The sequence below is a fragment of the Etheostoma spectabile genome, chromosome 13 (genome assembly GCF_008692095.1).
Source record: "Etheostoma spectabile isolate EspeVRDwgs_2016 chromosome 13, UIUC_Espe_1.0, whole genome shotgun sequence".
NCBI classification, from domain to species: Eukaryota; Metazoa; Chordata; class Actinopteri; order Perciformes; family Percidae; genus Etheostoma; species Etheostoma spectabile.
This window is the reverse complement of record NC_045745.1, coordinates 24,259,818-24,281,670: the sequence shown is the minus strand read 5'-3', so window position 1 is coordinate 24,281,670 and position 21,853 is coordinate 24,259,818. Positions and strand designations below refer to the sequence as shown.

Sequence of the window (21,853 nt, the reverse complement as noted above, 5' to 3'; positions counted from 1 at the left end):
ATGAAAATACTTTAAAACAATACTAATACGCTAAAAGGTGAGGTTTTTAAGCATTCAATGATGGAAAATTATCTGAAAATCACCCGGAGAAAATAACAGGTACTTGACATAAAGAGAGGTAGGCTGGGACAATTTTTGACACCCACCCAGATCAGAAAGGTCACTAAAACACTCCCCTATGTGGTTGCTGACACGTCATAGGGGGATGGTTTATTGCAGGAAGGAAGTTAGAAGAAGTACTGCTACACTAACCCATTGGAATGACCTGATTCATTAGTCTTCCATCTGACTCATCTTGCACAATACGTAAGTATTTTGTCTTATGAGAATATTTGTTGTACTAGTTTTTTCAACTATGACAATATTAGATATCCAAGGTTTTTGACTAGATTATTAATGTTATTGCTATAGTAAAGACAATTTCATATGTAGTTTATATAAATATGATCAGTGTTAGCTTTGTTTGTAATATATAAAAGATATCCACATTTTTATTTTATATTTTTTGTATGTGCCCTCAAATACATAGTTGATATAAACGTATGTACAATGGTGAAAAGTAAGTAAATGTACTCAAGTACTTAATTTAAGTACATTTTTGTGTTACTTTAACTTTACTTAGTTCAGTTTAATGCTACTTTATACTTCCACTTTACAACATGTCAGAGGGGAATATTGTACTACAATATAATATAATACTCCACTACATTTTCTGACAGCTGGAGTTACTAGTCCCCAGATTTAGATTATACAAAAAAAACATATGATCAGTTTATAAAATATGATACTGTGCTATATAGATTCAACAATCCAACAGTAAAGTGGTAAAAATGGGCTCCACCTCAACCAGTTGATCATTTAAATGCTTACTGCTTATGTGTTAAAGAATCTGTAATAATATTCCAATAATTTGATATATAATAACAATAATAATAATAATAATAATAATAATAATAATATAACTCCCTGAAATGGATAACTCGGCTCAACAAGTACTTTGACTTTAACAAGTTAATACTTATGTACTTTTACACAGGTCAAATCTTGAATAAAAGACTTTTACTTTGCTGTAACAGAGTATGTTTACACAGAGTTATTGCTACTTTTGCTTAAGTAAAAGATATGTAGGCTACGAGTATTCTTCTGTATGTAATATTAATATTTGTAGGTAATTATTTTCTGTTCACGTACAGGTTTTTTTGTGATTCGCAACAATAAATGGAGGCTTTGATTTATTTGTATATAGTGAACAAGTAAATAACATTGATTCGATGATCACAGAAGTAACACATTCACAGTATAGGCTAAAGTTTTTACACATTCAAATATGTATAATAGATCATTACACGTCGCTCAGTAAATCCACACTCCTCTTTACAAAATACACGGGTTGGATAGGTCCAAAATGAGGTCGTTTTTAGAGCAATCGTACCAAATAAACAGTTTCGGTTTCAGTCGGGGTTTAATTAATTAGCCTATTACATAACTTCCTTAGTGTTTGCAATGTGCTAGTTTCCCAGTAGATGACAACAGAAGCATTCCTGGCACATATCGTGCTCATTATTGATTTATGTATGTTATTGTAAACCACCTGAACACTGGGACTTTTTAACCTCAAAGCACACTGCTGGGACGGAGGGATTTACCTGAGGTTTTTCTTTTCTGTTCCATTTTCATTTCACCGATAACCGGAAGCACAAAGAGGCGGGGGTGTCTGGTGACGACAAGCTCGGGGACTTTCCGGACCGTCTGCGAAATGGTGAGTATGTCATGGGACTGGAAAAGACTTGCTGTCTTATGTATTGTCTCGTGTGTTTGCCTCACTTAAACCAGACAGTTTTATTGTCCTTTCTTAATTAAAAACAAGAACGCGGTGTAAAGTCCGACAGTTGTTAGCCATAGATACAACGTTATAGCCGCTACCGTTAGCAAGCTAATGTCTGTTGATCCTGTCACGGTTTCTGTGGGGCGTTATTACATAATTCGGCAACTGTTAGCTAGCTAACTGTATGTTTTAATGAATGTTTTACTGTCGAAATCAATTTCTAATCAATATAATCCTGCCTAAATAGTCAACGACATGGCTAACGTTAGCTAAAGCAAAAAATAAACCACAACATTACCACAGCTAAAACAGGAAATGCCTGGAACCCTGAAAGCCAATTTTCTATTTCATAGGAAGGCAAAGGCAGAGGGTCCTTCTCTCGCTCTGATTGGCTGGTACTCGCTGCTCGCTCTGGTTGAGTTAGCCAGGTCAGAGAATATTTAGTAAAAAGCAGAGATATTGTCATAGAAAAATAGTTTTTTTCATATATTAGAATGTCTTAACATAATTATAACATAATATTAGCAAATATAAACCACCGCTGATGATAGGCTCACTGGCCTATAGGTGAGGTAGTCACTATGGCCATTCACAGATGCAGTTGATCTTAAAATACCTGTGCCACATGTATGTTTAACATTTAAACATGACTTATAAAATCTTGCCAATTGTAATTATTTATTTAATAGCTTGGTATGCTATGTAAAAAATATATATAAAGGCTTTAGGCCGCCCTACACTTTATTGTAGGCCCAGGTTAATATGCAACTTGATTTCATACAATATATGTAGTAGAGGGTCCCTGCTCCATCTCTTTTAGTAAAGGGCTTAAAAAACATTCAGGTATAAAGGATCTTTGGATGGGTCAAAGAACCGTCTCTCTGGTTAGGTTAGGGTTAGAGGTTAAAATCCTCAATGAAGAATTTCTAGACCTACATGAACACAATTCAACATTTTTCTTTTTGTCTTTGGTCCCCTCCCCCCATATTTCTACAGGTCCTGCTATCATTAAACTAAAGAAGAGCGTCCATTATCCTTACCAAAGAAGGACTTTATTTTTTATATTGGGTTTCTGGTAATCAATTATGGCAACTTAAACACCTACAAAAGAGATGTCTAAGATGGGGGGAGGGATTTGAGAGCACATACCCCTTGGTCTGTGTGTGTGTGTGTGTGTCTGTGTGTGTGAGTGAAAGTGTGAGTGTGCGTGCGCACGCTTGAGACATTTATTTCATTTCTAATGTTGATACACATAATCACATGCCACAAGTTTAAGTTTGAATGGTTAGATATGTCTGTGCTAAATATACAAGATAATAAAGTGTGTACTGATCCTGGGTGATCTGACCTCACTGCAATATTATGATTATTGATGTAAGGATGCATTTAAATTACTTTTTAAAATAGTCCATCCTTTTTCCCATCCACATTGAAGTTTCAGCAGTTAAATGTTCAGAGGTAGTACTCTCTACTAGGTACAGGTAAAAATGGATCCAGGAGTAAAGTATAGGCTATACAGTATGGAGGGAATGGGCATCTCAGGCTTTTTGTGTCCAATACTGTGTGCCGGTGGATGCTAGACTGGTAGTTTTGTTTCTTCTGCACTAAGTTTCACACTTAGCAAAACCTTAGTTTCTTTTTTACTGTCTCTTCACTGTTTCTGTTTTTGATTTGAGATAACCTCCCACCCCCTCTGCCCCCTGATCTTTAGTATAGTACTAATTTCTGTTCCATTTTGAGTGAGTGTATAAGTGTGAGAAAGCGAGACCATGGGTTTTCTCAAACCCCTCTCCCTTTAAAGGACATCTCTTTTGCCTTCATATTTCTAAACTTAAATTCAAAAATGGAAACTCTCGTTCAACTCAAAAACAACCAATTTTTGATGGGGTTGTGTCGCAGTGGGCCTCCACCTGACCTACAATATGACAACTCTTCAGGTACCAGTCTCTTTAATTCTCTTAGATGTCTCTTAGATATATATGAGATTTTTTTGTGTCAAACCTTCTGATATGTTCCAGTCTCAAGGACATGTGTCAGTATGATGTCGTTTTCATCCCCAGAACTCTTCCGCATCTCTACGTTTGCGCGATTCCCAGCTTCGGGAGTCACAGAGCGAAGTCTGGCAAGGGCAGGTTGGTTCTACACCGGTGTGGGCGACCGAGTGCAGTGTTTCAGGTGTAACGTGACGGCAGAGGGTTGGCAGGCCGGAGACTGTCCAACAGAGAAACACAGACAACTCTCTCCTTCCTGCTCCTTCATCCAGAGCCTACCGTCTACAGCCAACCTGCTGTCCTCCTCTCACTCCGCCTTCTCCCCACTCCGCATTGCCCCAGCCATACCAGTAAGATCACTACAAGTTTCTTAAGAATAACAGATATATTTTATAGAAGAAAGTTAACCCCTATATCTTGGAAAATCATAGCTGAAAAATATTTAATGGCATAGTTTTGTTTTTGAGGACAGAATCTGTAATTGACATATCAGCGAGTGAGTATACTCCAAAGTAAATTTATATAAAAATTATTTGACTACTGCCTTTTCAGTAGCATTGAACTACCTGAGTAATTTTGCAATATTTGACCTCTTTTATTCTTTTACTTTAGATTTCTGGTCCAGGCCCAGCTGCTCCTAACCCAACAGTAAGCCAAGGGGAAGAGCCAGTTGGCTACCTAAATATGGGCTTTACTGCTCCCCCACCCTCCAGTCCACTCAGCTCTCGTGGTGTAGAGGACATGTCCCACCAGAGACCAACATGCCACAACCCCAGCATGCGCAGAGAGCAGGACCGCCTGGACTCCTTCCATCCCTGGACACTCTCCATCATAACTCCTGCTGAGCTTGCCAAGGCGGGCTTCTACTACCTGGGCCAAGGCGACCGAGTGGCCTGCTTCAGCTGTGGAGGACAGGTGTGTATCATCACAGGGACACGACCCAGGCTGCACTCAGGGAAAATGTTTACATGTGTGATTACACCAGGTGCAGTGGAATTATCTCTGGGCTGTAACTCAGGGTGATTCAGAGGGTTTTGAGAGACCAAGCTAACCAACTATGTTCCCTTGTCTCAGTCACGTTCAAAAACACATATTTTAGAGTTCCTATTAATTTTGACTGGATTGATTATCATCAGAAGTGGGCATCAGACTAAAGTACATCCACCTTACAACCAAAGGTAGCACCAATCAGGTGTGGTAATGTCTTGATGTTACTTTCAATGACTGAAGTTTTTGTTTGTATTTGCAGTTGAGTAACTGGGAGCCAGGTGACAGAGCTGTATCCGAGCACCAGAGGCATTATCCAAACTGTCGCTTTGTGCGGGGGGACAGAGCTGACAACGTGTCGCTGGCCGGAGCTGCCGTAGCTGCATCTGGCGGAGTAACTTCCCAGCTGTCTTCAGGAGCCCCAACCCTCAGTAATGTGTCCAACCCTGCCATGCAGCAGAGCGATGAGAGGCTGCTCACTTTTGTCAACTGGCCGTCTCGTATCCCTGTCAGGCCTGACCAGCTGGCTAAAGCCGGTTTCTACTATGTAGGTACGGACAATATCAAAGAGACAAGCTTATCAGCGCTTTTCCTTATCAGACAGTGACCTGATGAGAAGAAGCATGTAGCAGCTAGAAGGACGGCGAATGTTGGACTTTATTAGGGGACCAAAACTCCAAATGAAAGATAATCTGGGGGGCATGTCTTCAATATCAACTTTGTATAGTGATAACAAGGAGACAAAAACATGATTTATATTTAAAGTCTGATTTATTGTTTCTTGTTTTATAGCAAATACTTGTAGAAGGTAGAGGTGGTATTTATATTTTTCTTAAACAAAAATAATACTCAAATTGAAATCTTAAAGCTGCCATTAAAAGGTCCCGAAAGTCTTACACAGAATTGATTCATAAGGTGCAGATGAAAAGTTGAAATTAAATTAATTATTTGGGGGGTGTCCACTGCAGACAGGTATTAGTCAGTATCAGTATGTGTCCAGTTTTTCATTTGAGCTGGAAAGTCCTGATAGAAATCTTTTGAGGAGCACCTGGTTATAAACATGACCTCATGTTAATACTAAATCTAGCATTCAAATGTGGTCAGTTTACTACCCAAGGTTTCAAGCAAAAGAGGAAGTGAAAGATGAACAACACAAGTCATCTCTACCAGAATTATAATTTTTTCCCCCTAAATCAAGTCTCTTGTTTTCCGTAAAGGTCGTAACGATGATGTCAAGTGTTTCTGCTGCGATGGAGGCCTGCGATGCTGGGAGTCCGGAGATGATCCTTGGGTGGAACATGCTAAATGGTTTCCTCGGTAAATTTTGTTTCATTGTTGATTTTATATATATTTATTTTTATTTAGTGTCAAAATACGTCACCCAGAGCTCTTTGTACTGTAGTAAAAGTATACACGTTTGTATTCTTGTACCTCTGGTTAATTGCAGGTGTGAATATTTGCTCCAGGAGAAGGGACAAGAGTTTGTTCACCAGATCCAGGCTCGCTTCCCTCGGCTGTTTGAGCAGGTCAGTAGAGAGCAGCATAGAAATATGTTGGTGGTTCAAATATTTGGCACAGAACAAGTCATTTAGATAAAAATGCTTATTTTTCTGTTTTGTCACCAAAAGCTTTTAACAAATGGAGACAGCAGCTCCAGAGAGTTTGTGGATCCACCTGGTGAGTTTGAAACTATTTGTAGTTTCTCAGTCTAAATTGAGATTTTATGAAATGTTATTATACAATATAAAAGGGTTTAAAGACTCGTAAATGGAAACTTTTTTGAATAGGATAACAAGTTAGGAAGTCCTATCACCCAGCCGGACATTTCTACCCTCTCTCTCTCAGTGGTTCACCTCGGTCCAGGAGAGGAGCGATCCGAGGACGCTGTCATGATGAACACCCCTGTGATTAAGTCGGCTTTAGAGATGGGCTTTGAGCGTAGTCTAGTCAAGCAAACAGTCCAGAGCAAGATCCTGACCAGCGGGGAGAACTACAGGACCGTCCAGGAGCTGGTTTTAGACCTGCTGAGTGCCGAGGACCAGAAAAGGGAGGAGGAGCGAGAGATGCTGGCGGAGGCTATGGCATCAGGTACAGCCGGCGGTGAAAATATGGATGTCTCTGAAATGTATTGTGCATTAAAATGAATAACCACGAATACCAGTGTTAGCCGTGCTATCAGCTGCACTCAGTGCCAGTGAACATGCCAGTGAACATTTGAATACATTTTTTTTTATTTTTGTCTTTGTTTCAGATGGTTTCACTTTTGTGAAGAGACACCAGGCAGCGTTGATCCAGCGTCTGAAGAGTGTGGAGCCAGTGCTGGAGCATTTAAGAGAGCAAAATATGTTATGTAAGTTTCTCTTTTCTTTCTGTGTTGTGAGAGTTGAACCCCTGTTAGCACATCTTTTAATTGTTTTCTTACGCTATGAGTAGAAATGAGTGTTTGGGGTGCAGGATTTAGTGTTTCAGCAGCTATGAGATTGAACTATTTCTGATCATAACTGAAACTTGACTTGAGTTTGGGGTCCCTTGGAAATTTCCACTGCACTCCTTTTATAGACAAAATACCAGTTGAGATCAGTTCAATTCAAATTACAAGTGTCAGTCACTTATTTCTTTTTTTTATTGTATGACTACTGCAATCACATGATACTTTATTGATCCTCAATGATAAATTCAAGGTCCCTGTAGCTTACAGACATCACACACAACATACACATACATCATAACAGGACAAATTTCCCATGAGCCTGTTCAGGATCCATGTTGTGACAAGCAGTCGGTGTAATTTGTAGTATATTTATTCATTTCATTTTGTTAAAATTGTACACTGTAGTTTAATGGTTAATAATAATCATTTAATATAGATGCTTATCAAAGTTAAAAAATCATGACTGACAAGCGATTATTCAGCAAACTCACATTGTTAAGACTAACTGGAGTGATGATTATGCAGCTGTAGCATCTAGTCAGAAACCTCCCAATTAATAAGCAACACATCCCTGTGAACCTGCAGCTACCGAGGAGTATAGCGGTCTTAAGGCTCAGACGTCGCCTCAACAGCAAACTGCCCGGCTGATAGAGCTAGTCCTCAACAAGGGAAACGCTGCAGCCGAGGTCTTCCGCAACTGGATCCAGAAAAACGACGTACACTTGCTCCGAGATCTCATGGGTATGTCTGACCCACCACACCAGATTTTCTGATTGCACTTAAAACACATTTGATATATTTGGCTACTAAAGGTTCAGTATTTATTCAGATAAACTTGTACAGAAACATCAACCTGGACAAAACGAGGAACCAACAATACAGTTTGAACTGGAGCTTAGTGGTTTAGTTAAGTCCAGACGGCATCCGCAGCACAAAGCATGTGGTCTGTCCTGAAAGCCCTAAAGAATTAGCATAAGAAAGCTCTTATTTAGAGTATATTGTTTATTAATCTAAGCCTAAACTAACTACATGCTGTCTTTCACATTTTCAGCCCAATCAAACGAAGCTGCATCACCCAGCCAAGATCTTTCAGGTATAAAGACACACCTGAGCCTCATGCAGGATTTACTATCTCGCCAATTGAATGTTTTGTGCTTAATTGTTTTAACAGTGAAGCACTTTGTAACTTCTATTTTAGTCATATTAAACTTAATTTCAACCCCATGATGTGAAGTTCCTAAATATAAATGTTATATTAAACCATTTGTCGGGTTTGTAATGCAATTAATTTTCTGCATGAACTGCAGGTAAGTAAGCAATTTTAATTTTGAGATTACCAATGATGTAACCTGTTTGAATACTGTGGGTCATTTGTCAGCATCTAAAGATTGACAAATAAGACAAGCAAAAATTTAGATTAACATGTTGGAGGATGGAAAATAAATGGCAATCTCTCTTTCTTTGCAGACCTCCCCATGGAGGAGCAGCTGAGGCGCCTGCAGGAGGAGCGTACCTGCAAAGTTTGTATGGATAAAGAAGTCAACATCGTCTTCATCCCATGTGGCCACCTGGTGGTGTGCAAAGAATGTGCACCATCACTGCGAAAGTGCCCAATCTGCAGAGGCCTGGTTAAAGGCACAGTCCGCACCTTCCTCTCATAAGAGTGGCATTTGTGTAGAATGTAAGCAATATGAAATACATTTATTGGAAAGTGCAGGAGGGATGTTTTGCATCTTTTTCGCCCCTATGTAATTTAACTGTCCAAACTGAATCCCAAGAGGCATTCAAATATCACCCGCTTTCTACATAATCTAAATGAACAGCTGACAGACAGAACCTAATCTGATATGATAGAATACAGTTAGTTGTACAAGACCGTTTAATATCTTGATGTAATCTTAACACTTCTGCTGGTATTTATTACCAAGTTTGGGTTATATTTACTGTATCATGTTATCAGTTAATACAATATGGAAAAAGTACAACAAATATAATCAATCCAATGAACTGTTTCATTGGTACTCATCACATTCATCTCAACTCTCCACAAATGTTAAACAAGCCTTTAGTGTGTTGAGTAATGGCGTACATTACAGTAAATCATGGTTACTGAATCAGCTACATAGGACTTTATGAGCTGAGGTGTTTAGTAATGTTCTGTAAAACCATCAATATGGTTGGGAAGTCTCAATTTAAGCAAGTTATAATTTGTCACAAGTGGACCCTGCAATGACAGAATAACCAAATTACATCAACTACAAACTAAACTCACACTAACTTTGCCAACTTATGTTTAAAGCAAGACTTGTTTTAAGTTTAAAAATTCTAATCAGTTTAACTACTTCAGCAAGTCAGGTATATTCTTTTACAACCTCACTTTTAAACTGAACCGACTTTAGTGCATTACTGTGTACTCCAGTGTAACCACAGCTATTGTTTTTCCTATTTTAAATAAAACGTGGATAAATTCTGTCCTATGAAGTTTACATGTATTAATCCCTTTTTTCATACAGGTCAGTAACATCTGATACAAGTCTTGCATTTCCCTCGAGTTTTCACAGAACTTGGCAACACGTGCAGCTGCCAGTTCACTAGTTTGCACTTGCGGTTATTTATTCCGTGAATGTAGTGAACAATAAACCTGTTACCATGTGCTCTCTTTTCCACTCTAAGCGTGCCTTATCACCAAGTCCAATGTAACTGTTACCTTTTAGCAGTATGTAGTAGACATAACCTTAAATCCACCACGCCATTAAGTTCCAGCAGCAGCACAAATACAACAGTAACACAAGATGCCACCACTATAGAATAGTGTATGTTTGATTACATGTCAAACCTTCCTAGCTTCTGGTCACTAGAGCATCACAACTTTCAGAGCAGGACAGCAAAAAATTAACCTCAATTGGTCAATCGCACGAACAAAAGCCAAACAACGCTTAATTCCTTGATCGTTTTTTAAAAAGGTAATTCTTATGCTTGCTACTAATACTATCTTTGATGCCTGGTATATGCTGTCTATATTAGATTCATGAAAAGGTTCTTGGAGAATGCTGTTCATGATTAACTTACAAGATGGAGTAAAAATATAAAAAATACCAAAACTGAACTCAGAGCTGACAGATGTTCCTGAAAAATGTAAATACTCCATGACCGTGGTGGTTAAAGCATGTAACACCTCATTTGCTGTATGTGCCCATGTGTAAAGACAACTCACAAACACAAGGACACTGAATCAGTTGTAGTTTATACAAATATTTATTCTTCCACAAGTCTCTTCTGCCACCGTTTAGATGATGCCAATCTGTAGAAGAGAACAGGACATGAATCACGCTGCTCATCAACAGAGTGAATACATCTGTACCTGCACCATCTGGCATCAGTGGTTCCTTTGAATGCATCATGGACATTCAGATATAATAAAAGTTTACATCACTTGCACAGGATTGACAACTTCTTACGACCATTATGTTGAACTAGATTTCAAACTCCCGTTGTACCTTGTTAAATGATTGAAAACTCACCTTGTTAGCAACATCCAACGCATCGTAATCTGGTGCGAGACGAACGTACGCCTTCTTCTCACCATCAGGCCTGAACAACGAAAGAAAGGTATCAACTTAATATTTACAACGGGAGAAGTTGTTTGAGTACCTATGTTGACCACATTAGGTCCAATATTCTAACGGCAAATTATGTTTAATATGTCATATGTTTGGAAAGGTATATCAAGTCCTGCAATCTGAGTTCAACAACACAAACTTTAAACAAATGTAATTACTGAGTAAATATACCACTGATTCATTTTCTGGCTTGAATTATGAACAATATATTCATCTACCATTTACCCAGTATTCCACCCGGACAACATGAAACATCTAGCTCAGCATGGGTTAAGATTTCTACCTGATGAGTGTGTTGACTTTGGCGACGTCGATGTCGTACAGCTTCTTGACAGCGTGTTTAATCTGGTGTTTGTTTGCCTTGACGTCCACAATAAACACAAGTGTGTTGTTGTCCTCAATCTTCTTCATGGCGGACTCTGTTGTCAAGGGGAACTTGATGATGGCATAGTGATCCAACCTTCAGAAAAGATATAAATTAGGACCAAAAAAGCATCAGATCCAAAGGATCACTTTTCTGATCAAACCTGTTAACATCTACAAGTATTTTTACAAAATCTACAAAAATGTGCCTTTGCTGATTGTTCTAAAGTAAAACAAAATATTCAAAGTTGGGTGCATCAGTAGTCTATAAAGCTGGAATCACGCTTATTCATACTTTGATCGCTTTTACCATCATATGCACCAGGTTTATTCCCTGCATTTTTCAGCAGCATGCAGTCACTGTAACTCACTTGTTCCTGCGAGGAGCACTCTTGCGGGGATATTTGGGCTGCCTGCGCAGACGAAGTGTTTTAGGGCGACGGAAGGTGGGAGAAGTCCTGATTTTCTTCTTCCTCTGGCTGTGTACACCCTTAAGCACAGCCTTTTTGGCCTTCAGAGCCTTTGACTTGGCCTCAGTCTTGGCAGGGACAGCTTAAATAGAGAAATACCATCGGTTAGACTTTTGGTCATCATCTAGTTTGTAATTTGATAATAACCCAAAAGACACTTTGATTTGTTGAAAACAAATCTCGTATATTACTTCATATGTTGTACTCCACTAAAAATTAGTCCTTAGATTAGGTTTATTTATTAGAGAGTTTGCTATTCCCTTTAAGACATGCGTAAAGCTGCATATAGACTTACATGCCAAGATATTGAAATGAACTTTATTTTCTGTATGATGCTAACGTACAGATGACATGTCTAACGTTCAGTGGTGTACCGTAGTCGGACTACTAAAGCGCATTTTCCTGGAGAAATAAGTTTAAAAATTATATACTAGCAACCAATACATACATCTATTTCCATACATAACGTTAGATATATGGTGACTATTTCAATTCACTGCCTCGGATATGTTGTGTGATTATGGCATGAAGATACGATTAACATTAACTAATGAATACATGAACTTAAAAGATCGCAAGTCTTAGTCACTTTACAGAAGCACGGATATTTTTCAACTAACGAAAATGGCCAAGATATTAAGACATTGGTTTGTTTTCTTGCAATACAACTTCAACTTGGCTATTATCACGTGTTACGTTAGCTAGTAAAAAAAACACCGCTGAAATGCAGTAAGTGCTAAATCACTAAAATAACCACTCTACCAACCTATTAGCTATATAACAAGCGCTACTAAGACATTGACTAGCTAAAACGTTCTCATAATAAACTGCAGCATATGAAGTAATCAGGACGGAGTAATAGTTTTAACTATAGATATAGCTAGACACGGTTTTGGTGAGCAAACGCTAACATGCTTATATTAGCTTAGCATCACGTTCTGACATACATGCTAGAGAGACGATCTGCGTTATCTACATATTTGGACAGTTAACAGCAATATCTTGACATTACTTAAACAACTGTCCATTTATCCTTAAATTTCGGGCTCCATTAATGAACCTCAAAAGGGATATAATCGTGAATTATATGAGTTATTCATTCAAAATTATTAGATTGACAAACCTTCCTTCTTCACCTTCGGTGCCATGTTGAGAAAGGAAGGCAATACGGGGTTTCCTGCAGTATAATGCATGGGCGAGATCTCAAAGCCGATGTATCGCGAGAGCTAAGAAGGTCCTCTGTCTGGAATGAAGACAGATGCAGATTGCAAATGAGGCCTTCTTTTTACTGTAATAAAGTCTTTGTTAAACTATCTGTATATCAATCAAATTTGGAGTAATAATCTGCGGTTTTTGGTGGTGGGGCTACCTTTTTTTGTACAGATATAATAATAATATAACAGCACGTGATGATGTTAAAACGAGAAGGCTGTGAAAGCTTACTTTGTCATTCTGTTAGATAGGGCACTGCACATGCACACCATGTATTGTTTGTTTGTTAATGAATAATAGCCAATCTGAAGCAAATCAATTAGCTTTCTCCACTTCAGATTGCCACACCAGGTTTATAATTTTAAAAGAGTAAACCATCATAGGCTTTGGAACGGATTAATAGCATTACATGCTAGGGGTTGAACGATGAGTTGCTGTTTAAACTTTTTTTTTTTTTTTTTACTTTTCCCCCGTAAGGCATGACAAGGTACCATTTAGAAATAAAAAAAATAGTTTAGCTAATTGTATCACTTTATCCATATGACAGATTTACTGCACGTATGAAAAATAGTTAGTTGCAAAATCATTCAATTAACTTCCATTAAGCAAACATATAAAAGTAAAATTGACCCTTTCAATAGTCTGAATATTACTCTAATCAGGTCAAGTGTGGTGTGTGGAGGGTACAGCTGTGATGATTAATTAATCTTAAGGGAACTTCTTTGCCCATTTCTCTCACAACTGCCTTCCATTTGTTTTATTTCAGCTTTTTTTTTACGTTTTTATGGCATATTATACAATGACTTTATGACATACAATACTATGATTTTTGTGACATAATAGGGTATGAAATGTTTTACTTTAAAAATTCTTAATGACTTACTCTACTACAAAAACACTTAAACCTTGAAGTTGAATGCCTTATCTTGTTCAGTGTACATGAGTCTAACTTGTCAGTTGAACGTAAAAAAACAATGACTCATCAAAGCCTTCGTTAAGATTGTTAAAATGTTCAGTCATTGTCACAAGTTGCAGGTGAGCAAATGAACAAATGTATACACGTGTATATATATATACAGTATGTAAACAGTTTATTTCATACTCCGATAATACAAAGCACGTGTGAAAATGAGCAGTAAATCAGACAGAAAAAATTAAATTAAAATCCATGTCCATCTTCATCTCAGTCCCCTGTGCCACTCTCATCTATTGCTCTTCTGGCTTATTTTTCTTCCCCTTTTTCCTGGTGGACAGAGTTGAAAAAGAAAATCGTGTCATGTCGCTGATGCACGCTGATAGATTAAAAAGTGACTTTACGTTAGCAACATTTGTTCCATTCTGGTTGACAGACTTAAATGCATAATCACACAATCTCACACACACACACCTTACTTTTTTAACTTGGCCCCAGAGGAATTGGATCCCGTCTTCTGAGACACCTTGAGTGTTTCTCTTCCCCCTTCTTTCTGTGTTTTATGTCTTCTCTTCAGCTCCTGTCCTTTTGTCATCTTTACTCCCTTCTGCTTCTGTACTGTGGTTTGAGATCCATTTTTTTCCTTCTGCTTACTGCCCGCTGCCTGCGTCTCTCCTTTCTGTGCTTTATTTGGAGCTTTGCCTTTTTTCTTCATTAAGAAGCGAGGGGTTGTGCAGATGGTGCTTCTTGTGGGAGGTTTCTTCTCAAGTCTCCGCTTCACTTTGCTAAAAACACAAATACAGATGGACAATTTTACCAAAACGTATCGATTTAGCGATAAGTTCTGAAACTCAGATATTGTCATCCATCTGCTTTACCTGTGTATCTTCTTGAAGCCAATCATGTAGTCGGGTACAGGACACCCAGCTTGTTTTATGACGTTGGCGATGCTGTCAGAAAGACATGTAAAGATAAATATTGTAGGGGTAACTTGTACAACACTTGCAATACTAAGCGCCCAGACTCCCTCACTTTTGACCTTTTTTATGCTGCTTTTGTCCTGCACCTATACATCTGATCACCTGTCTGCCCTACCAAATTTGATGTGTCATGAGCACAGCCAGACTTTTATACAAACTCATTTTCCAGAGTCGCAAACACAAAAACAGCTGTTCCCGTTTGCAAAGGAAATCAGTTTGCACTTTTTGTATCCACATACCTGCGCAGCAGTGGCTTATCATTTTCTGTGAAGAAGGTGATGGCCTTCCCCTGATGTCCAGCTCTACCAGTCCGACCTGAGGAGCAGCAAACGGAATGATACGTGAATGAGCAGACAGGGAGAGAAAGAGGAGAAATACCTGATAGGTGACAACACAGGATTAGGGCTCCAAGTAACAATGTATATTATTGATCAAGCTTTTTGTTATTATTTGATTAATCATGTTGCTTGTAAAATATACCACAGTGACATATGCCCAACACAAGCTGCCAGATTCCGCAAAACTTTTTAAAAACCTAGAAAATTCACAATGATATCAAATGAACAAAACAAGCATATCTTCATGTTTGTGAAGCTGTTACTATCTTAGTTTGGACTTTTTACGTAAGAAATAATAATTCACCAGTTATCAAAATAATGACTTTCTATTTTATTTAGTCAATTTTATTTGTCAAATCATAACAGAAGTTATTTGGGACACTTCAGAGTAGGTCTAGACCACACTATAATTTACAGAGACCCCACAATTCCATCCAACGGAATTGTTGACTCTTGGTGGGCGGCCATCTGAGACACAGAATCACGTTCAAGTCCATTAACTAATCAGGTAATGGTTCTAGCCCACTAAAGGATTCTGTTATTATAAAATGATTGATTATATATAAATGCTAACCAATTCGGTGGATGTACTCCACAGAGCTGGTGGGGAAGTCGTAGTTCAGCACGAGGTTGACTCCTTTAAAGTCGATTCCTCTGGCGAGCAGAGCCGTGCAGATCAACACCCAGATTTTACCAGACCGGAAACTGTTCACTACGTTGTCCCTCTGAAACAGAAAGGAGGAGGGCGACTGAAGTCACTGAAGGCTGCATCTCAGTGACACAGAGAGGACCCATAACACAGTGTATTAAGTGCGTACCTGCTGCTGTGTGCGGTCTGCGTGGATCACGTCTACATTGATGCCTTCGTACACCAACTCGTGGAAAAGCTCCCGTGCTCGGTCTATAGACTGCACAAACACCAGCATGGGAGGCAGGAAACCCTGAAAATGGCAAGGACATTCATCCACGTGTACATAAATAGTATTTATACATTAATTAAACAAACTCAATTATTTACGAGCTTGAAAAGTAACCTCTCCGGAGTGTCCTTACTTTTTTGATGATATCCCTCATGGCCACCAGTTTGCCGTTCTCCGTCCCAACAAACAGCAGATCCTGCTCCACAGAGTCAACTGCCGTGTTTCTGAGATGATAATAAATTCATGTTTCTAACGTGAGAAAAAGATTTTATAAATCCATCAAAGTGTGGAGTTCTACAAGTAAATAATTACCTGTGTCCAATGTTGACAGACACCAGGTTGTCTAGGTTCAGACGGCACCACTGCTCTACATCTGGCGTGCAGGTGGCGCTGAAGAAAGCCCTGCGCACCTTTGAACCAGAACAGGCCAGAAAAACTGCGGCGAGCTGCTCCCTGAAGCCCGTCTTACCGCCCTCAAACAGCTTATCAGACTCATCGACAACCAGCCACTCCACACTGAACACCAACAAAAAAAATAAAAAAAAATTTGACAGTGGAGACAGAGACAGGAAACAGGAGGAGGGAGAGGTGTATGACATGCAACAAAAGGTCCCCCACCAGACTCAAACAATGGGTGTTGTGATTATATGGTATCCGTCTGAACCTGTGGAGGATTTGGAGCCTGTACCATGAAGCCAGATTAAAGCAACGCTTACTCCATCACTGCAGCAAAGAAAACTGAGATAACTTTGTGATAATTGGGATTAAAAAGTATTTCCATGGTTGTCTTGTGGAAAAAAGAATCCCCACAATCAATTAAGAGAAACAGATTCAATTAAACATGGTAACAAGTACGGAGTGTGGACTGGTACCGCCTGAGCACTGCCAAGGTGCTATTGAGCAAGCACTCTGTCAGCACTCTGACATCTCTCCATTAGTGCATGTATAGGACCTGAGCATGTGTATAGTGTGTAATAACAACAGAGTGTAAAGTGTTATTTCCCCATAGAGGATAAAAAAAAGTATAAATTAAGTATAAATTAAATTAAAAACCTGTGGAGTTTTTGACCTGTAATCTCTACCATGTGGAACTATTTATTTTTGAGTTGCTCCAACTGTTTTATTTCACTAGTGCACGCGCTCATGGGTGACGATACACAACGCTGCTAACGAATGCAAGCTGGTAAACAAGCATGTAAGCACTGTAGGTTTGCAAATGTTTTATGGGGAAGAAAATATATTCAACATGTTTGTTAGACCTCAAGGACTCACACAACTGAGTTTTGGTAACCAACAGTGAACAGAAACATAAGTTTCTTTCAAACATAAGTTTTCAAGAAACCTTTATGAAAAAAAAAAAAACAATTTCAGAGAGCAGCAAATTCCATGTTACCTGCTGAGGTCCAGAGCTGGAGGATCCTGCTTGAGAAGGAAGACCAGTCTGTTTGGAGTACTGACGAGTATATCTGCACAGAAATATAGGAGGTAAACCGTGATGTAAAGGCAATTCGGTTATTCATTTGTCTATGAAGACATTTTCCATGTCTTACCGTATTTTTTGTTTGACTGTGGTCCATATTTCTTGGCTGCCAGAGAGGCTTTGTCCATGATGTGAACTCTAAATCCTGCTCCCTCCGACAGCCGGAGCAGCTCTCTGTAGGTCTAACCAAACACAACACAACAGACTGAAGATGCATGCAAATGTGTGTATGATTATTTAACCAAAAAAAAAAAAAAAAACGTAAGCAGAATCTGGAACTCCCACTGTATTCAATAGGGATTAAAACATGGAAGCTAATGTCTTCACATCTCCTTCCTTGATATGGATAACTATGCCAATATCATGTAATAAAAATCTGGATAAGCTTGATAATGGAAAGTGAAACTGGAATCTTCTAATAAAAGCTGTGTGTGTGTGTGTGTGTGTGTGTGTGTGTGTGTGTGTGTGTGTGTGTGTGTGTGTGTGTGTGTGTGTGGTGTACCTGGTTGGCCAGTTCTCTGGTCGGGGAGATGACCACCGCTCTGAAGCCCAGGTTGGCCGGCTGCTGCAGGTGGGCGAGCAGCGGGAGGCAGAAAGCCAAAGTCTTTCCTGATCCAGTGGGAGCGCAGGCCAGGAGCTCCCGACCCTGACAGAGAAACCAGACACATGGAAATCCTCACTTTACCACCGTCTGTGCGTTATTTACAAACAACTGAATGTGCGTGTGTGCGTGTTAGGGCTGCACAATTAATTGCAATTGCATCAAAATCGCAATATGGACTAGTGCAATATCCAAATCGCACTGAGGTGCAATATTTGTTAAAAGGCAAAATATGTGTCAAACCATTCTGAAGTAAGTATTGTGGTGCTGCAGAGACGTCCCAACCTAGAAATTGTATCCTACAGACTCAAGAAAAAAAAAAATCTTCTTTTGGTATAGATCCTTGCAAAAATCACCAAAATTATAGTTCCTTCCGATATCGTACATAATACTCCAATCGCAATAGTGGTCAGAATAATCCCAATTAGATATTTTCCTCACATCGTGCAGCCCTAGTGTGTGTGTGTGTGTGTGTGTGTGCGCGCGCGTGTGCGTACTAACGTGCATCATGAGCGGTATCGCCTGCATCTGTACTGGCGTCGGGGAGTTCAGCCCCGCGTCTTTGAGGTTCTGAAGGACACGAGGGTTGAGACGATACTCGGACCGGAGCTCCTCAAACGTGCACACAGGGTCGGGTACGTCGCAGCCGTGCACATTTATACGGTGTTGAGAGCGAATGCGATTCACCTAAAAACAAATACAGAATGAGAAAAAACAAGATTATAAACAGGATAGACGGAAAGAGTAAGAGTACACATTTCATTTTTGTCGTCAGAATCATAAACCATATCTTTATAATTTTCCTGTGCTGGGAGTTGTATGAGGACCTTTTCCTGATGAAGATGCTTCAGCCTCTTCAGGGAGGATTTCTCCTTCCCGTCACTCGGCAGGATCTGAATCTTTCTGTCCAATGCGGAGGTCCAGGTGATGCCGCTTCCCTCCATGTCGTTCAGCGCTCCACCACCAGCTTCAGTCAGACAGGAGACAGGAGACAGAGGTGAGTCTCTAACCCGGGACAGCTACCTAACGTTTGTTTTAAATGTCATCTCGTACCACTGTTGATTTTAAACATTGGCCACAAAGGCCTGATACAGAGATGGTACCTCTCTATAAACAGTAAGGCTAAATCTCTGAGAGTTGACAAATGTATATCATCTGTCTTTACACCTCATCATCTGACTCCAGACCTGGAATTGCTAAATTAAGAAGAGTCGATATTCATAAACAGACTGTCTCTTCAACACTTGTTGTTTATTATGGTACATCACACTAGGGCTCAAACTAATTATAATTTTTTAGTATTGATACAGTATATCCACCAATTAATTTTCGAGAAGACTTAATTATATTTTTAAAGACACCCATTACAAATCTTCACATGTTAGAAGCTGGACCGAGAGAATTTGGGCATTTTTTGCTTATTAAATGACGTAACTGATTTATGGTCTATTTTAACAATGCAGATACATATCTGTATTTAAACTGTGATCCAGATCCACTTTCTGTCTCCCTACATCACACAATACAGACATTGCACATTAACAAATTGACATACATTTAATTTGTTTGTTTTTTATATATATATATATATCACCCAGGATATGCATATTAAAAAATTTATAATCTGGAAATAACCACAGCCAGCTGCTAATCAGCTGTTAATGTCTAAATTGGTCAGCAGCAAACCGCCACATTTTTTACCTTCCACCTTGTTTCTTTTCTTCTTTTTCGTCCTCACGTCTTTTTCCCTTTTCTTCCTTTTGCTTCCTGCACCAGAATCTCCACTTTCACTTCCCACCTCATATTCCTCTCCATCATCATCACCATCATCATCCTTCTCTACCTCCAGTCCTACTGAACTGCTCTGGGATCCATTGGTTGAGCCTGTTCCAAAGTAATCGATCGCAGAGAGAGCATCTAAAGACGCTTCCCCTCCGTGAGATCTGGCAACCTGTAAAATAAGACACGGGTACATTCATTATCAGTGTATAACACACTTGTGTGACATATTGTCCAACCACTTATCAAATAAAGCGACTTTAAAAGCACCCAATCTCCAGAAAATGTAAATATAAAAAAGGTATATCCAACAAAACAAGGACTGCAGCACATTTTCTGGTACAAATCAGGGTTAGCCAAAATGTATCAAACCGTGGCTCGTTCAGCTCTCAATCCCTATTTTTTGTCCAGTATATGACCAGCTACACATGTCCCCTTTACCTTAAACCGAGCGGCGTCTTGACCAAACTTCTTCAGGTCAAATTTCGCTCCAGCTCCGAGTTTCCGAAACAGTTCGAAGGCGTCCATTCCTCCAGCAGCGTGGTAGTCTGTCCGCATCCATCCAGGCATCACTAGTCAACATCCGGGTCATCGACCAGCGGCTCTGAGCCCTGGAGCCCCCTGCTGGCTGGGTTTAACACCACGAATGTTCCGAAGTCATTGTACCAGTCTACGGTCAACACCAGTAATTCACACACAATCAGAGCACCAACCATTCACTCAAGTGCACATGAAACTTAAAATAGCACACATTATAGATTATTACACCTTCATACCTGCTCTATGATGTGCCAATTAAGAGAACATCAAAGCAATTATGTATTTAGTTTAAACTGGCCTTTGTGTGAATAGCTCATCATCTGTCTCTTTCACTTTCCATCAAAGCAACCACGACTTAAATATATATTTCTAATCATAGGAGACCTTAGATAATTGTATCATATTTTGTGAAATATGTTGTTTTAGGGGAGGAAATGGCTGTTTTTCAGGTTAGATATTTAATGGTTTATCTACTGGCTCTTCCTTTAATACTTCAGTGTTTTAAATCTAAGGTCAACTTCAGGAAAACAGCATGTTGCAAGTTGGAGCAGATCAAATATTTTAGAGACATCGTCACTTATTGGATGTCCACTCTTGTGTGTAATAACTCTGAAACCACACTTTGGGAGATCCCTGCTGCATGGACGTCTTTAGATAAGTCAGTCAGTGTCATCATTGCTGTGTTAACATAGACAATGTAGTGTACTTGATGACTAATGATTGAAATAATTATGGTTGCAACGTGTTTTTTAGATAAACAACTGTATTAAGATTACTTCCATATATCAAAATATATTTCAATATGGCAGAAGTATGTAATAAAGAAAAACAAATTGATGTTTAGGGAATTGACCATGTTTCACTTTTATGCATTAAATCAGACAAAACTCTCCAAACCTCAATAAATCATTTTCCTCATCCTTACTAACAGAAAACATTTGGTTAAACAATAACCCAATATGTTCATTACAACATGATTCCACTGGAAAGTTAGTCCATTGATGTGTTTTCAGAATATAATTTCAGTACGTCTTTGTACATCAGATGTTTATTTATAAAAGAGTGCAAGTGCAATTAGATAAATAAAAGGATATAAAAAGCCAATGCAAACTTCAAAATATCTTTAAATGTACATAAGGAAAAAAAAAGTAAAATGGCCTTAAGTTTTTCAAAATATTCTTGTGGTTCCCTGTGATCCGATTAGTTCAGTCATCGTTAGTTTAAGGTTGGATGTCTCTCCTTCGATTGTCTGCCTGCTCTGATCCGAGCAGTCCTGGTGAGCTCAGACAGTTTTCTTAGGTTGCTTTCACACCTGAGCAGTTTGGTCTGTTTTAATAAAACCCTGGAGCGTTTCATTGGATTGTCCGGTCATCATTTCAACTTTGGTCAGGGGGGGGGGGGGG

At 39.1% G+C, this 21,853-nt stretch overlaps 3 protein-coding genes and 1 non-coding gene across 5 annotated transcripts; 1 reads left to right on the top strand and 3 right to left on the bottom strand.

Annotated features, from left to right (window-relative positions):
• Nucleotides 1-1,680: 1,680 nt before the first annotated feature.
• birc2 (baculoviral IAP repeat containing 2) lies at nucleotides 1,681-9,718 on the top strand. Its single transcript, XM_032532810.1, has 13 exons — nucleotides 1,681-1,759; nucleotides 2,822-3,762; nucleotides 3,886-4,166; nucleotides 4,429-4,731; nucleotides 5,066-5,354; nucleotides 6,021-6,120; nucleotides 6,251-6,329; nucleotides 6,432-6,480; nucleotides 6,649-6,891; nucleotides 7,055-7,153; nucleotides 7,820-7,975; nucleotides 8,286-8,327; nucleotides 8,702-9,718. The coding sequence occupies exons 2-13, from the start codon at nucleotides 3,669-3,671 to the stop codon at nucleotides 8,893-8,895; spliced, it is 1,929 nt and encodes a 642-aa protein (XP_032388701.1). The 5' UTR covers nucleotides 1,681-1,759; nucleotides 2,822-3,668; the 3' UTR covers nucleotides 8,896-9,718.
• Nucleotides 9,719-10,470: 752 nt separating this feature from the next.
• On the bottom strand, nucleotides 10,471-12,916 carry rpl23a (ribosomal protein L23a). The gene is made up of 5 exons (XM_032532885.1): nucleotides 12,811-12,916; nucleotides 11,589-11,769; nucleotides 11,138-11,314; nucleotides 10,756-10,825; nucleotides 10,471-10,535 (listed from the first exon to the last, which is right to left on the bottom strand). Exons 1-5 carry the CDS (start codon nucleotides 12,878-12,880, stop codon nucleotides 10,521-10,523), a joined length of 513 nt encoding a protein of 170 aa, XP_032388776.1. The 5' UTR covers nucleotides 12,881-12,916; the 3' UTR covers nucleotides 10,471-10,520.
• Nucleotides 11,469-11,540, bottom strand: LOC116701164 (small nucleolar RNA Z17). The gene has a single exon (XR_004334849.1). It is a non-coding gene; the product is annotated as a small nucleolar RNA Z17 (small nucleolar RNA).
• A 1,051-nt stretch (nucleotides 12,917-13,967) lies between the features above and the next one.
• ddx52 (DEAD (Asp-Glu-Ala-Asp) box polypeptide 52) lies at nucleotides 13,968-20,526 on the bottom strand. 2 transcript variants are annotated; one of them, XM_032532801.1, is made up of 15 exons: nucleotides 20,352-20,526; nucleotides 19,833-20,082; nucleotides 18,959-19,107; nucleotides 18,633-18,818; nucleotides 18,033-18,176; nucleotides 17,601-17,712; nucleotides 17,444-17,516; nucleotides 16,363-16,566; nucleotides 16,184-16,274; nucleotides 15,949-16,071; nucleotides 15,705-15,855; nucleotides 15,032-15,107; nucleotides 14,691-14,762; nucleotides 14,292-14,597; nucleotides 13,968-14,142 (listed from the first exon to the last, which is right to left on the bottom strand). In XM_032532801.1, exons 1-15 carry the CDS (start codon nucleotides 20,478-20,480, stop codon nucleotides 14,106-14,108), a joined length of 2,103 nt encoding a protein of 700 aa, XP_032388692.1. In that variant the 5' UTR covers nucleotides 20,481-20,526; the 3' UTR covers nucleotides 13,968-14,105. The 2 variants fall into 2 exon arrangements, with proteins under 2 accessions (XP_032388692.1, XP_032388693.1); XM_032532802.1 differs by lacking the exon at nucleotides 20,352-20,526 and having other exon boundaries at nucleotides 18,959-19,103; nucleotides 19,831-19,954.
• Between the last annotated feature and the right edge of the window lie 1,327 nt (nucleotides 20,527-21,853).